At 38.1% G+C, this 16,959-nt stretch overlaps 1 protein-coding gene across 5 annotated transcripts in view; it reads left to right on the top strand.

Moving 5' to 3' along the window:
- The window catches only part of LOC311284414 (B-cell receptor CD22-like), a 74,253-nt gene that overhangs the window by 17,566 nt on the left and 39,728 nt on the right, over positions 1–16,959 (top strand). For 2 of the 5 annotated variants that reach the window (XM_084399445.1, XM_084399446.1), the window contains one exon: positions 1,554–2,955. The exons of the other annotated variants lie outside the window; for them this stretch is intronic. In XM_084399445.1, the coding sequence (XP_084255571.1) occupies positions 1,554–1,739 (186 nt within the window). In that variant the 3' untranslated portion in view covers positions 1,740–2,955. Of the gene's footprint in view, positions 1–1,553; positions 2,956–16,959 lie in introns of those variants that run through there. 5 annotated transcript variants of the gene reach the window in all.

The raw sequence follows: 16,959 nt of genomic DNA, 5'->3' as shown, positions 1-16,959 counted from the left end.
CACTGGTCTTAGACGCACTGAAAGCACATCCCTTTGAACCCTTAGAAACTGTGGATATGAAATACCTCACGCTCAAAACCGTTTTTCTGATAGCACTGTCTTCAGTAAAACGTGTGGGAGACCTTCACGCGTTATCCACTAACGCTGCGTGCCTCGAGTTCGGACCCAATGACTCTAAAGTTATTCTCAGACCGAGGCATGGGTACGTCCCAAAAATTTTGGGCACTCCCTTCAGAGCGCAGGTCATTTCCCTTTCAGCCCTGCCGAATACTGGCTGCGAGGCAGATAGTCACCTCCTCTGCCCAGTTAGGGCGCTGAGAAGCTATATTTCGCGCTCCGCCGCCTTCAGGCGTTCAGAGCAGCTTTTTGTTTCGTTTGGCGGGCGCACCAAGGGTCTCGCCGCCTCGAAACACACCCTGTCCAGATGGATAGTCGATGCTATCGCAGCTGCTTACGCATCTAAAAACCTGCAGTGCCCCTTGGGCATTCGGGCACACTCCACCAGAGGCATGGCCTCATCGTGGGCGTGGTCCAGTGGGATTCCCATTCATGACATTTGTGCAGCGGCAGGCTGGGCCTCCCCCTCCACATTTGTTAGGTTTTACAACCTGGAAGTCCCCGCTTTGCAGGCCAAAGTGCTATCAGTCTAAGTCTCGCGTAAGCCAGCCCACTGTCTGTGCGCGGGCTACGCTGCTGATTTAGCTCTACTGGTTGAGCTACACTATATGGAAGTGTTAGTTGGACCGGCTGTGCCGCTCCCTGCCCCATATTATGTGCTTATGTACTGTGGTATCTTGGCCGCCCAGCTCCGCTTCGCGTCCCCTGGGCTCCCCATGGGAATTCATTCAGGATGCTGGGCGCGCGCACGGCGTTGACAAAGGTGTTCCCGCAGCGTAAGCTAGCTTACGCAATACGAGAGAACCTCTCGTAAGAGAACGTACTCGGTTACTAACGTAACTTCTGTTCTCTCTAGAGAGGGAACGAGTATTGCGTAACCCGCCGTGCTCTCGCCACGAGCTCATTTTCGCTTCATGCGACAGAAACCAGCGAAGCAGCCTCTGTTCCTTGCTTATATACGCTAAGCCACACCCCTAATGACGGGCTGTGACGCACTAAGCGCGCCAAGCGCGCTCATTGGACGTGACGTCACGCGCAAGGCTCAGCCATAGGCTGCTGCAGTTGCCGCAGAGCAGCCAATGGGCACGCGACTCGCTTGCCCTAGGTCTGCAGGCTGCCGCACTGCGTTGACAAGTTTTAAAAAAATTAGGATAATTTTTGGCTTCAGTATCTCGTGAAAGGAGACTTTCCCGCAGCGTAAGCTAGCTTACGCAATACTCGTTCCCTCTCTAGAGAGAACAGAGGTTACGTTAGTAACCGAGTACGTTTTCTAGACATTTCTTATTTATTGATTCATCAGCTTGTTCATATTTATGACCATTAATTTATTAAAAATGCATTTATTTATTTTTTTCCAGCTAATTATGTGAAAGATGTTACATATGAAAATATTTTGCACTTAAAACATGATTGTAATCTGTTTTCATTGTGCACAGGTTAAAATCACAGATGTGGATTATGTCAACACTGCCAGTGACATCACGACCAGTGAAATTTCTGATGATGAAACACTGATCATCTACTATGAAAAGACTGACATCTCAGAGCAGCAGAACTACTGCATCACAGAGACACTCTTCAAGCATGATGAATACACAGAAGTAGAGTACAGAGTATTTTAGGGTTTGTAGGTTCACTTAAAGCCAATTCACACTTCACAGACAGACAGTTTCCCCTGTTGAAATCTGTTACTGTTCGCCGCTTGTTTTCAATCATTCAATCAGTGTTTTTGAGTCGTGGAATGTCTTGAGAAGTGATGTACTGTAATCTAGTGATTGTCCGCGATGGCCGCTGTCTGGGGAGTTGACCTATGGGTATAAAAGGTTTACACTCCCCTGATAAAATAGCTGAATATTTTTATTTATTTTATTTTATTTTTCCCAGGAAGCTCTTAAGAAAAATGTTTAACCCTCATATGGTCCTCATTTCCACTTTACAAAAGCTACTATTTAAAAAAAATATATCTATTTAATACAAATGATATGTAATTTTTTTTATGTTTACATCTATACATTTATGCTGTGTTTGTCATGATTCTGCCTTCTTGTCTCTGATTTTCTTTGGTCTTGAGGCAGGATCATGACAGGCCCATGTTTTATGTGTAAGCACATGGCCATTTGTTTTGGCTGTGTGCTTGCGTTGTCTTGTCACCTTACCCCGCCCTCTTGTTATCTCATCTTGTAATCATTAGATTGTTGCTTTCACCTGTTCCTGATTAGTTTGCTCCCTATTTAATCCCCTCATGTTCTCTGTCCTGTGTTGGTACATTGTCTAACATTGCGTGTTATTCATTGTGAAACCTTGTGAGTATCCTGTCAAGAGTATTGTCTAGAGTAAGTTCTGTTTTTGCTGTTTGTTTATAGTCTAGTTAATTGTCAGAGTCATAGTCTAGTTTAGTCACTTGTAGTCTTGTCTTGTCTTGTTTTGCCCCCTCGTGGGCTTTGTTTTTCCTGTTATTTGTACAATAAACTGTGTTGCTGTGACTACTGTCTGCAATTGGGTTCATCTCCACACAACCCCATGACAGTGTTTTGGGGAATTCAATTGGGGTCCGAACGAGGGTTAAGGAAAAAACATATTGAATACATTCAAACTCTTACTAAAAAATCAATTTAATGATGCTGATTAACCCTGAATAAAATCATCTCTTTCTGGGTTCTGTAAAATCTTCTTGGCCTTATTGCTGAAGCCATGGCCCACAATGAGCTTACGAAGGATGTGCGGGATCTCATTGTGAAGAGGTACCAATCAGGAGAAGAGTCACAATTTCACAATGACATTCCAAAGAACAGGGAATCTTCCAAAAACTGATGTGAAAACAAGATGAAAACTTATCAAGGAGGCTGCCAAGAGACTTACAGTATGAAGGACCTTCAGGAATATCTAACAAAAAATATCAAACATATCAAATATAAAAAACAAACAAACATCTGAGCCCATCTAATGTTGCCAAACCCATGAGGTAAAATGTTGTATGAACAGATGATTAAAAATGTAACTTTTAGGCCACTAAACATTTAAAAAGCTTGGACAGAGGAAATAGTTCAGATAAAATTAACTATGGATAGTGCCAAATACCAGACCATTTTGGCACAAAACCTGCAGGCCTCCATTCAAAATCTTAAGATGAATAGGAATTTAATCATAATAACCTCATACACAAATCTTATCACAAAGCATTTTGGGGTTCTGAAAAAGCAAACTTTTGAAAACTTTTGTTATCATCGTGCAAAAAGTCTCAGAACAATACTTAAGAACAGTTATACATTTCCATCGAGGCAGCCGTAAACAGCCAAAACAGTGATGTTTAAAAAAAGAAAGAAAATATTTCTCCCAACTGGATATGAATACTAATGATGCAAGGATTTAGAGTTACATTCAAGCTATTTTAAGGTATGAAGAATTTTTTTTCAGAGGAAAACCGTTTAAATATGTCATTTTGGTGATCAAAGATGAGTTCCAAGGGATACAATTATTGATACAATATTACAGTTAATATTGAACTGTTAATATTTTAACACATTATATGATATTTCCATACATACATGTCTCAGAATAAGAAAACCTTTCTATTCTTTAGTTTAAACCATACCTGTTCTCACAGTGCAAGTTCACCTATGAAGCATCAATAAACAGTAGAACTTGATGAACATACAGTACCATACCTGAAACAGAAAACTTTTAAAGGCACACTTTGTAACTTTTGGCCTTCTGGCAGTTAAAAAACAAAACTGCATACATTCTGCAGAAGAACATTATTTTGGTTGTTCTTCAGCTCTGCGTAAATGTGCGGATGAATATGGTTATCATACTGTTCATAAAATATTCACTACAAGTTTTACGGAATATAACCAGATTAGATGGAAAGAGTCTCAAGCTGACTAGCTGAAGACGTTACTGTAGCTATACCCACAATGTTAAATGTCGCTGTAGATTTAGCAGCACAGTACTGTAATAACCTACAGTACAATACTGCATTTCTATATTACAGTAAAGTACCGTAATTTGCATTGTATTGTGGGTAATTTTGTTTGAGCGGGAACATTTTACAGTAAATTTTAGTGTTGCTGTAACCTAGCTGTAACCTGGCTATAAAATGCCTGGCAAAAATACAGGGTTGCTGTAAACAGAGAGTGCACGCGCCGCCCGACTAACGTCAGACTCAGAGCACAACTGCAGGCAGACGCAGATCACTATTAGAGTTAATAATGATCTATTAGGCAACAAAGACAAGTAAAATGCATGCCAAAAAAGCAAGTTAGAATATTTAGAGAGGTCAAGTGAAGCTTAAAGTGAAGCTTATTTTTATTAACCTAGATGTATTGTAAAGTTAAGCAGATGTATGAAATACATGTCCTCAACAAAAAACATAACAGTTAACTGAATAATATGTATTTTGATTTCTTACAGCTCTACAGTGTGGGCCAATTTTATTTGCAGCCTGGGAAGGAGTTTTCTGTAAGTATTAGCCATGTTAATGCAATGTTTTAAACTTAAAGTGTTAAAATCTAAAGGTTACATATTTTTTTTCATGTTGTTTCATTGGCTGGGTTTTTTTTTTTTTTTTTTGTACAGAATTTTCTTTTACAATTTATCTCTTACACTGTCTGCTCATCTTTATTGGTGCTGTGGATAACAGGTTTTGTCATACGTGTTTTTGTGTGTCATGTCTTTTTCAGTTTTGGTCACCGCCAGGTTCCAGTACCACCTCAGCTACAGCTGCAAGTCATGCAGTTTCTCAACCTCTCACATCGACTCTTTGGAACTTCAGCTTATTCACTGTATCCCCCAGAGTTAGATAAGTGAAGTCCATACCCTTTTCATCTCCGTACGTGCCGTAACTCTGTCTGACGCACCCACTGCTAGCCTAGCTTAGCACAAAGACTGGAGGTAAACTATGGGATCAAATTCCCGCCAAATATATAGCGGTCACGTATAAAAAAAATAATAAGCGTGAATCAAAAATTTAAAAACATGTAAAAATATATTGCACAAACTGAAAAAAATTATGCAAAATGATCAGAATAGCAAACAACGTGGTCACGGATCAGGGGTGAATCAAGAACTAACAAGTATGAATAAAAACTTTAAACAAATTAAAAGTTATTTTGCACAAAACTTAAACTTATGGTCATGCTTTCTTAAAAAGTATGTTTTCCTTGGTTATATTACTCTGTGCTTTGTGCTCTCTTGCATTTTCTGCTCATATTTTACTCTTTTGTACGCTTGAGCTGTTTTTCTCTTCGCTCTTCTCTCCATGTTCTGCGCTTGCTTTCCCAAATGTTGCAGTTCGAGTTTCATGTAAATTAGGGTGGGCTTAAGTGTCACCATTGGTCAACTAGTTCTAGATTGACAGCTACTCCTCTAGCCAATCAATCGAAGAGGGGAGTTGACGTCACAGCAATGCGACTCGTGGTACTGATGCTTATGTAATATAGTGAGTACAAGCTGTTTATGTTTGTACAATTTCTTCAATGCCATTATAATATACTAAAATGTTATTTTTCTAATACTTTTATATACTGTTCAATTTCTTATTTGTGCTTTTTGTGCATTTATTAAATTAATTATTTTCGCTTGGCATACCAGCGTGCTTACGTCACTGCACACTTCAGTGGGTGGTGCACGCCCGTGATGCACTTTCTGAGTAAATATAACAACAAAGAAGCACTGCTGCGCTCTCTTTTATTTCATTTTTCTTTAATCCTTATACTCCTTTTCAGGAGTGCTACACTTACTTATACAGGGGAAGACGGAAGTTCAATTTAACTTTACAAAGACTTTCAAGCAGTAAAGCTATCTGAACTCTGGACATAAATAATTAAATTCATCTTTTTTGAGATACATGAGAATGTTAATGTGCACACTGGTAATTGGTGTTAAACAATATTACTTGGCTCATGATGTCAATATGCTAAGGCTGCTGTAAGTGAAACATCCTGCAATTATGAAACGCTACAATTCGTTGCAAAAACTAAGTTAAAAACGGCCATTGTCTGAAGACTTTAGGACTTTGACCTGTCACCGCTAGGCATTGCCTACCTTTTTTATTAACTACGCCAAATTTGACAAAAGATTATTGAAAATGATTGTGTTAGAGAGAAGATGTACAGAAACAAGTTGAATTTAATACAGTGATATATTACAAACTTATTGTGTTTACTTACATAGCTACATAATTGCATATTACTTTAGGATTAATGTTTTAAATATAGCTTCAAATTTGAATACAGCAACATCTCCATCAGGGATAGGTAACGTTGTTTCTGGAGTGCCGCTGTCCTGCAGAGTTTAGCGTCAACTCCGATTAAAAACCTCACCTGTCTGTAGTATTAATTATCCTAAAGACGATTAGCTGGTTCAGGTGTGTTTGATTAGGGTTGGAGGAGCTAAACTCTGCACCCAGGACCGACATTACCCATCCTTGTTATTGATTAAATATGAAAGTAAAACGGCCAGTAGGTGGTGGCAAGTTACTGTTTTTACGAGCGATTTATTCGTTCAAACTTCTCGTTCAAATCGGCAATTCTCTGATGAAACACTGTTGTGTTGCTCGGAGAAGATCGACGCTCGCGTGCCAGGTCCAGAGGTAACGTTAAGTGCATTAGAGGTGAATGATGGATGGCACAACTGTAACAGGTCGTCGTTAGGATGACGAATTTAACGATAACATATTGCCAGGTATACGTCAACAGGTTGAGTTGCAGGCACACATGCAGTTTAAAGGTGTCCTGCCATGGAAAGATTTTTGCCAACTGAGTTGATGGTCGTCTTCCCCTGTATAAGTAAGCATCAGTAGCCACGAGTCGCATTGCTGTGACGTCAACTCCCCTCTTCGATTGATTGGCTAGAGGAGTAGCTGTCAATCTAGAACTAGTGGACCAATGGTGACACTTAAGCCCGCCCTAATTTACATGAAACTCGAACTGCAACATTTGGGAAAGCAAGCGCAGAACATAGAAAGAAGAGCGAAGAGAAAAACAGCACAAGCGTACAAAAGAGTAAAATATGAGCAGAAAATGCAAGAGAGCACAAAGCACAGAGTAATATAACCAAGGAAAACATACTTTTTAAGAAAGCATGGCCATAAGTTTAAGTTTTGTGCAAAATAACTTTTAATGTGTATAAAGTTTTTTTCATGCTTGTTATTTCTTGATTCACCCTTATCATATTTTGATCCGTGACCACGTTGTTTGCTATTCTGATAATTTTGCATTATTTTTTTCAGTTTGTGCAATATAGTTTTACATGTGTTTTTAAATTTTTGATTCACGCTTATTATTTTTTTATACGTGACCGCTATATATTTGGCGGGAATTTGATCCCATAGTAAACGGCTCCATCTAGCATACTGCTCCCAATAAGTGACAAAATAACGCCATAATTTTCCTATTTACATGTTATGATTTGTATAGTCACAGCGTGTACAAATAACAAGGTCACATGAGACACAGACATCTTCTAACCGTATACACACTGGGAACTATATTCTCAGAAGGCAAAGCACTGCTACTTCTGCGGAGTGATTAGTGCAACACTCTGAGCGAACTCTGCTTCTCACCACCGAGCTTCTCAGGTGCTGCGAGCAAATCACTCCACAGAAGTAGCAGTGCTTCGCCTTCTGAGAATGTAGTTCCCAGTATGTATACGGTTAGAAGATGGCTGTGTCTCATGTGACCTTGTTATTTGTACACGCTGTGACTTTACAAATCATAGCATGTAAATAGGAATATGTTGGCGTTATTTTGTCACTTATTGGGAGCAGTATGCTAGATGGAGCCGTTTACCTCCAGTCTTTGTGCTAAGCTAGGCTAGCGGTGGGTGCGTCAGACAGAGTTACAGCATGCACGGAGAGGAAAAGGGTATGTATGGACTTATCTAACTCTGGGGGATACGGTGAATAAGCCAAAGTCCCAAAAAGTCGGCATGTTCCTTTAACTATCTCTTTAAAAAGCTGTTTACCTGTAAAGTGCTGGTGTACTGGACATGCAGTGTTCCTAAATGAAATGTTTTTTTTTCACAAATACACAATAGTGTAATTGATTAATAAAAAATGTTTTTGACAAAACATTGTTTGGATTGATTGATTTGCAGTTATTCTGAAGTTGCCGTATAATATTATTACCTGTAAATGTATATACTGTAATAACTACATATTATATAAATATAATATTATCATTATTAGTAATTTGAAAATTATCATATTTAGCAATAATGTATCAATATAGATATTACAGTACAATACTGTATAATTAATTACAGCAGAAGCAGACACATTACAAAAATACAGTAAAAATACAGTAAAGTACTGTTTTGTAGTTTACAGTACTGATCTTGTGTACTGTAAAGTAAATTACAGTACAGTTACTGTAAATCAAAATACAGTAACTTGCTGGCAACCTTGCTGCCAGTACTGTACTGTAAAAATACAAGAAAATTGTTAACAGTTAATAGACACATTACTTCCTTGAAAATAAATTCCAGCACAGCGCAACAACAATCATAATGAAATGACCCTTCACAATAGATAATGCTTTACAATTAACTCTGTTAGAGAGCTACATATTGCAATCTGTTCAATAAAACGCCTTACACACCAGCTGAGTAATAAAACCCCCATCTCTGCGTTGCTTTTACAACATTTCAAATCCCTCAGTTCTCGCCATCTCCAAAAAGCCAAGCCAATCTTGATTGTCGTTTTATAGGCCTTTATCACAGTGCGCGTGACGTCACTTCCAATGGCGAATAGTAGCGTAAACCGACTTCCGGTCTAGTCTGTAGCAATGGCGGCAAGCACAGCGAGGAATTGTTGTTGCGTTCCTAAATGTTCTAATAGTTCAACTAAACAGCCGTATCTCAGTTTCCATTATTTTCCAACTGATGAAAAAGCGAAGAAAATGTGGATTCATGCTATTCGCCGGGATGAAGGCAAAAGTTTTGTAGTTTTAAAAGGGAGTACGTACGTATGCGGACAACACTTCACAGAATCTGACTACTCGTCAACAGCCGATCGTAAACGCTTGAAACGTGGAGTTATACCGTCCAGGTTCGAATGGAACAACTGGGGGAGTGTTCTCCAAAAACGACCCAATGTACTAGATAAGGTAACGTTAAAGCGCCAACATTGCAGTGAATCAGAGATCAGTGATGAACAGCCTGTAGTCTATTACGGACCCGTCCCACCCACAGACCATGGCTACTCAACACCTCCGTGTCCAGATCTTTTGGATGCTGCAGCAGAGAGATTTAAAGAGTTGGAGGCTGAAGTGTGAGCTTTGTCTGTCTCCCGTATTCAAATAAATAGATTTTGTCTCTCAGATGACGACTTCCGATTTTACACACGCTTTCCCTCAGAGAAGGTTTTCAGGATTTTCTGGGCATCAATAGAACCATCGAACCTTGTGTATTGGTCTAAGGCACAGAGACATGGTCTAGAGACGGTTCCAAGACCAAGCCCTAAAAGCTTCAGCTTATTGATGAGTTTTTCCTTTATTGCTGTCGCGTGTCTGCAGGTCTACGAGAGAAGGTCTTGGCAGATATCTTCAATGTGAGTACGACAACGGTCAGTCGACATGGGCAAATTTTCTGTACCTTGTTTTGGGGTCCTTGCCTATTTGGATGACCAAAGAGCAAGTCAGAGCAACCATATCAGCAAAATTTAAGAAGTACTTCCCAGATGTCCGTGTTATTTTGGACTGTACTGAGATCAGATGTGAAAACCCCACAGCACTTACACTACAGTCGGAGATGTTTCACATTACAAAAACTACCCTACCTTCAAAGGTTGGGGTTGCTCCATGTGGGGCCATAACCTTTGTTTTACAGCTGTTCACTGGATCCATCTCAGACAGGGAGATAACAAAACAGTCTGGACTTTTGGAACTGATCGAGCCTGGAGACTGTTGTATGGCAGATAAAGACTTTACCATAGAGCGACTGCTTGAGAATGTGGGAGCCAGACTTGTTATCCCTCCATTCAAAAGAGCAGCCCAGTTTATAAAAGAGGAGACGAAACATACACAATCAATAGCCCGTCTAAGGTCATTCGATGAATCAAAGAAAACCACATCTGGGACTCTAACATTCCTCTCACCCTGACAGGCACAGTGAACCAAATATGGGCAACCTGCTGTTTAATGGCTAATTACCAAGGCCCACTAGATGTAAATGATGATGTTGTATAAAACATTTATACAGAAAAGAAACATGATTTAAGTTGCCACCAATCAAATGTCTGTCATTTCATAACTTTAATAAGTTTAGAGTTTAAATTGTAAAAAAAATATTGAATTGTGAAAACTTGTATTTAATGTTGCAAAATGTTTTTAGTAAATGAGCTTGAACTTAAAAATTGGATTTTTTTTTTTTATTGCACCACTTTTATACATATATGTACAAGCATTGACTGCATTGTGACAATTAAAAAGTTGTTACAATTTCTCAGTTGTAACAATTTCTCATTTATTCATTAACAATTTACAGTGAACTTAGTTATGAATAGGCACTATTAAAAAATTAAGACAAACAGATGCTCAACCAAAATAGACATTAATTCATAAAATAGAATCTTTAAGAGTAGTTTACCCAAAAATGAAATTTATGCCATAATTTGTAGTATAAATATCATTTTTGGGTAAACTATTCATGTAACAGTAAACAATAAATCAACATCAGCACTAGTTTAAGCACATCAGCACTCTTAAGAGTTAATATATATATTTATGTATGTGTATATACAGTATATATTTGTATATATATATATATACAGTATACAGGTCAAAAGTTTGGAAACATTAAGATTTTTTTATATTTTTTAAAGAAGTCTCTAATGCTTATCAAGGCTGTTTATTTGATCATAAATACAGAAGAAGAAAAAAAACAGTAACATTGTGAAATTTTTATTACAAGTTAAAATAATAGTTTTCTATTTGAATATACTTTCGAAAATAATTTATTCCTGTGATGCAAAGCTGAATTTTCAGGATCATTACTCCAGTCTTCAGTGTCACATGCGACATCTAGTCTATCACATGAACTTTTAGAAATCATTCTAATATTCTGATTTATTATGAGTGTTGGAAAAGTTCTGCTGCCTAATATATTTGATGAATAAAAGGTTAAAAAGAACTGCATTTATAAAAAATAAAAAAATTATTCTAATAATATAAATCTTCTTTACTATCACTTTTTATCAATTTAACACATCCTTGCTGAATAAAAGTAAAAAAGAAAAAAATGACTGACCCCAAATTACTGACCAGTAGTGTATATTGTTGTTACAAAAGATTTTTTTTTTTTGTACATCTTTTTGCTGGACATAAAATAATGTAAATGTAATCACCTGTAAAGAGTGGACTTAATACCACTTCTGCGACAGGTTTTTGACTTCCTCACAAGTAATCAATCCACTGCTTCAGGATGGATTCCCTGTTAAAAAATAAAAATTACTGTATGTTATTACTGAGAGCATGTTTAAAACTTTAAAAGCTTAATTTTTCTAAATAAATCATTTTATGTTTAGAGTTTGCAGCAGTGGACAGCTATTAGAAAGTCAAAACTTGTTTTTTCATGTCCTTGGAGCAATGAAAACACATGGACAAAAATACTGTCTGAGGTTGTCATAATTCATGCATAAAATAGTTAATAGCTGTTTACTATACCCGAGTCCTGGGCCTGTGCCAAGTCTGTAGAGTGCTTGTGCTGGGTATTGTGGGTGGTACCGTCTTAAGTTTCATCATGCTGTAGTGTGCACTCTGAAACAGCAAGCCAACCAAATGGTTGCATAGCTCTTTCCCAGCCACACAGGAACAGCAAAAAGTACTGATGACAGGAGGATTAAAAGTCATAAAGCTGACAAAAATAATCGTCCTTTTAATGATTTTGGTCAAATATCAAAGCGCTGGAAAGTAACCATGGTATAAGAGGGATAATCCACAGCTAGGTATGCATTACATTATTTTAATGCACTTCGCGTCAGGGTGGGGTTTTGCTTCCAAGTCATTTACTAAAATTTTGTAATAAACGCCAAGCTGTGAATTATCCCTTAAAGGTGCAGTATGTAATATTGACAGCTAGCGGTTGAAATTGGTACTGCAGTCCAAATAAAAAAAAATGGAGAGAGTTGTTTCCCCGCCCCCTCCTCCTCAGACTCGACGTGGGTTGATTGATTGAGGACACACAACACACTGTAAAAAATTATTTCCATGATTTGTTAACACAACATATTTTCTTTTGTCAAATCAACTTAGATGCACTAATGTTGTTCAGATAACAAAACATTTTTAGTTAAGGTTTATTAAACTAATGGCTTGGTGGCAATGCATTGATATAAAATAAAAACATTAGTTGATTCTACTAATAGATAGTTCACTAGACCTCTGAGTCTCAATTTTCCCTGCGCATGCGCCGGACGCCCGGGAGCACGTATGACACAGACGACACTTGAACGAGAGGACGCGATTTTTTCCTCAGCTTCTTCAGAGGCAAGGAAAGACGGTTTATGGTAAGTAATTTTAAAATTCAATGTCTTAATAGACTGGTTTTGTCTAGGGTAATTTAATTTATTTCCTAGGCAGCGAAAATTCAGAAGAAGGTTTAAATTAGTGGTGGGCCGTTATCGGCGTTAACGTGCTGCGTTAACGCGAGACTCTTATCGCGCGATAAAAAAAATATCGCCGTTAATCTATTCTCAAAGTTGGGTTGGGAGCTGGCTCTATACTACACAAGCTATGATGACGCAATCTACCCCTGGCTGCGAGGTACACCCAGCTGCAACGCATTAATGTATATTCGTCGTCATCTTAAGTAAACTACTGAAAGTGGTGAAAAAGATCGGTGCAACCTCCATTATTTGGACTTGGTTTGGATTTAAGCCGTCCTACGAGCAGCAGCAAACTATAGACAGAGTGTGTGGGGTAACAGTTCGGTAAGTTAACACACGACTAATCCCTTCTACCACCTCAAATTCAAAACGAAACATATCACTGAATACCAGCGCGCGCGTATTATTCCCAATATATCTTAGTGGTGTAGCCATAATCTCTGTCTGCACCCGATTTTAAGAATCGTTGTTGTGTTTCTTTTTAACTGAAAAGACATCAGTTAGACAATATTCAAATTTTAAATTTGGGGTTTCATAAGCTCCAAGCCATAATAAACATTAGACCTACTTGAGTCTCTGCAGCTAGTGTACTTACATATTATTTATCTGCAAAATTATGTTGTATACTTACAGTTTTGCACAATATATGTTCTCAAAACTACATACACCCTTAAAAAAAAAAAAAAAAACATTTAGCAGTTGTTTAGCAGGGTCTGTGTAACTTGTTCTGAAATGGTTTTATTATAATATATATCGTTATCGCAAACGGCTGCAATGCATCACAATATGGATTTTTTAGGCCATATCCCCCATCCCTAATTGATAGCCTATAGTAGTTGATAATAACATAGGCCTACCTAATGTTGCCTACGGACGGTAACAGTACAATAGTAACCTTTTACAGTCTATGAGTAGAACAGCTTTCTCAAGCAGTTTGTGATTCATTTTGGAAACAGGAGATGAGCCCCTGGTCTAATGCACCACCTGGCTTGAGAAACCCGTTCTCAAAGACACTTTTATAGTCATTATTTGGGTAGCACACATATTCTGAATGCCTTCGGGCAGAATTCAATGAGCCATATTAATCTAGATTAATTTCAAAATTAATCTAGATTAATCTAGATTAAAAAAATTAATCTATGCCCACCTCTAGTTTAAATTTATTATAATTTTGCTTCAAAAATGTCGTCCTCTTTCATTGACCCGTTTCCATTGAGTCCATTTTAATAACGTTAACGGTAGTGGTTTAATGTTAACGTAGTTGCTTTCACACATGAGCCTTTTATACGTTTTTTACATTGTAGACATTGTGTGTGAACATATCCTAAACAGGTTAAAGATGTGAGGAGCAGATGGCCTGCTTTATTTACCCATTAGCATTCTTTACTAAGACATCGGTTACTTTTGTAATACAGTATTGCCTTGCATTATCAACCGTCTTTTTTTAACTACCTATTCTAAAACTTAAAACACTTATTTACTTATTTTTATTTTTAGAACCCATTTCTCAATACTTGGTTTACTTTGTCAAAACTCTTCACACAGTATTAAGCACAACAGTGGTCTATGTGGGTTAAACTGTGGATCATTTATCACTGCTTTGGCACAAAATAAATTCAATGAATATATCTTTCAATTAATCTTTCTTTGCATGAATTCTTGTCTCTTACAGACAACCATTACCAAAACTACAGGCCAATCTGCACGTTTGAAAACTGAAAAGGTGACGCAAGTATCGAAATGTGTCCTAGCAATTGTTAAAAAAAATTAAAAAAAACTGTAATATTCTAATTGTAGGTCTGGCATTTTACTAACAGAATTTCGATGCATAGTGTCCACAGACCTTAAGGCAACCTTTTTCCATGGGTTTGAGTACCTGAAAGGATTTTTGCGGTTGTACCAAGCCAAAGACACTGGAGAACTCAAGACCCTGATTCAGTCTCTTGAAGATGATGTAAGTAAATGTTAATTTATTTGAGAAAAATGGTTCCAGTGTCACATGCCTGATTAATTAAAATTTCCATGCAACAGCATAGGTGTGTTTTCACTATCGGGCCAAAATCGAGCATGCTAGTGCGTGCCAGGACCAGTCGCGCTTCCACTGTCACTTCCAGGGCTTGATCAGGCCTCATCTGGGCTTCCTCGGGGCAAATGGCCAGAGCTTTTTGGATGTTTTTTATTTTATAAAATAAATGTATCATGTTATTTTATCAGGCTACCAGCTAACTTCAACATTAAGATAATTTTAGCAATTTTCAGTTCAAAACTCACTCTCAGACACCAGCGAGTGTTGCGATTCGATGGAGATTCTGATCACTGTATGAGGCAGATATATATTTATATGTGATGCTAAAGGCTACTTATGCTAACCATTGCGATAATAAATACACATATTTTTATATGTCTCTTTCTTCCCTGTGCATTTTTTGATACCGGACTAATGCATCCACATAGGCTATGTCATAGTTCTGCCAGGAAGACTCAATCACTACGTCACTTATTACCTCATCTCTATCCAATCACGTCTTTATATTTTTTGTATAAAAGATAGGTACTTACTCATGTTTGAGTTCGCAGATGCTGACGCGACAACAACCTCCATCCTCCCCACCACCACCAGGATGGTCCTGTCCATACCTTCTAGGGGGGGTCGGCTGCGCCCCTGCCTTCGTCTTCAGGCAGGAGATGCAGATCCGCTACCCTCGGATTACGAGCTATGGACGGGGCCTACGCCAAAGAACTTTACAATGCTTGCCGGGCTGCCAATAAATATATGCTTTGTTACATCACTTTATCTTCTGAGTCTTTCTGGTAGAACTAATAACTCCTGTTTTCTGCTTGTGAGCTCCCTCTTGCTCTAGCTGAAAGGATAACAGTATAGTGAAACGGGAGAGATCGTTAAAACCTCCTCAGATCTCATAATTTTGTGCAAAATTAATAGAAATGCACCTTCTTTCTAAAGAAATGTGATGTAAACATAATGATCTTTTCTCAATATTTTCCTAAATGTGTAAACTTTAGGAATGAACAAAACAACTCCATTAGGGCTTTTAAGACCAGTGACCGCAAATGCATGGAAGCAGGTGCAACCGAATAGGTATGTGTTGCTCTTTTATATGAAATGATAAATACCAGTTTTATTCAGCATGATTGATAAGCACTCCTGACACAAATTAATAAGTTAATGTCACTGTAACATTTTTATTGTAAAACATTGGTCAAATATCGATACTAGAATCTCAAGTCTTTAAGTTAAGACCAAACGTTTGCATCTGTCATGCTCATTTTGCGATCTAGCTAGTTTTCAGTCAGCTGGTGAAATGGTGGGGTTGTCTGATGTTGTTCTATGGAGCCATGTTAAGGGTGTGTTTTAGGGAATCACTGCGGAGTTACTGGCCTGAAAGTGGAAACGCAACTTCATTTTGGCCTCTGTGCTCGAGGTCCGAGGCTATTGGCCCTCTCCCGGCACGCTGTTTGTGTCACGGTTCATGGATTCATTGACTCTCTCTCGCTATGTGTGTGCGTGTTGAGTGAATGGGCGCGGCTCATCAGCTGGCTCGTTATCCACTGATGAGCCGATCAGCGCCAGCTGTTCTGAATGAGAGAGAGAATAGAGGGCACCTTTCGTCAAAAAACTGACAGTTTTATTGCTTTATGGCCCTCAAAGCCCCGCCCCTTTTGACCGTGGGAATTTTCCCACGCTAGCTCCTCCCACTTATGGGCTGTACGTACACCGTGGGAATTTTCCCACGCTAGCTCCTCCCACTTAGGGGCTGTACGTACAACATGGGAAAATCGGACTTGTGACACACCTCCTTATGGGTTGAACATCTGAAGCGTGAGAAATTTCCCACGCTCAGTAGTTCTAAACAGTGTATATTTAAAACTTTTTTAAGAAATAAAAACATAGTCAGAGTGTGAGATCAGTGTTTTTTTTATTAAAGAAGACAGATGTACATTCACCACTTTAAACGTTAAACTTTCAACGTTAAAAAACATTAAAACATTAATGAAATGAGTTGAAACTGCATTTTTTCTCTAAAAATAGTTATTAAAAAATGACTTAGTGTTATTTCAAGATGTTAAAAACATTAAAACAACATTGACAAAAAGATAATTTTAAAAATGTTGACTTGTAAGCATTTAACTTTCACATAGTAGGCTATTTTGTAAAACTTTTACATGAAACACAAACTAATTTAAAAAGTGTTACGTTTTTACATACCATTCGTTAAAGTACT

The sequence above is a fragment of the Rutilus rutilus genome (assembly GCF_951802725.1).
Source record: "Rutilus rutilus genome assembly, chromosome: 24".
Classification (NCBI taxonomy): domain Eukaryota; kingdom Metazoa; phylum Chordata; class Actinopteri; order Cypriniformes; family Leuciscidae; genus Rutilus; species Rutilus rutilus.
This window is presented reverse-complemented; position numbering and strand designations above follow the sequence as displayed.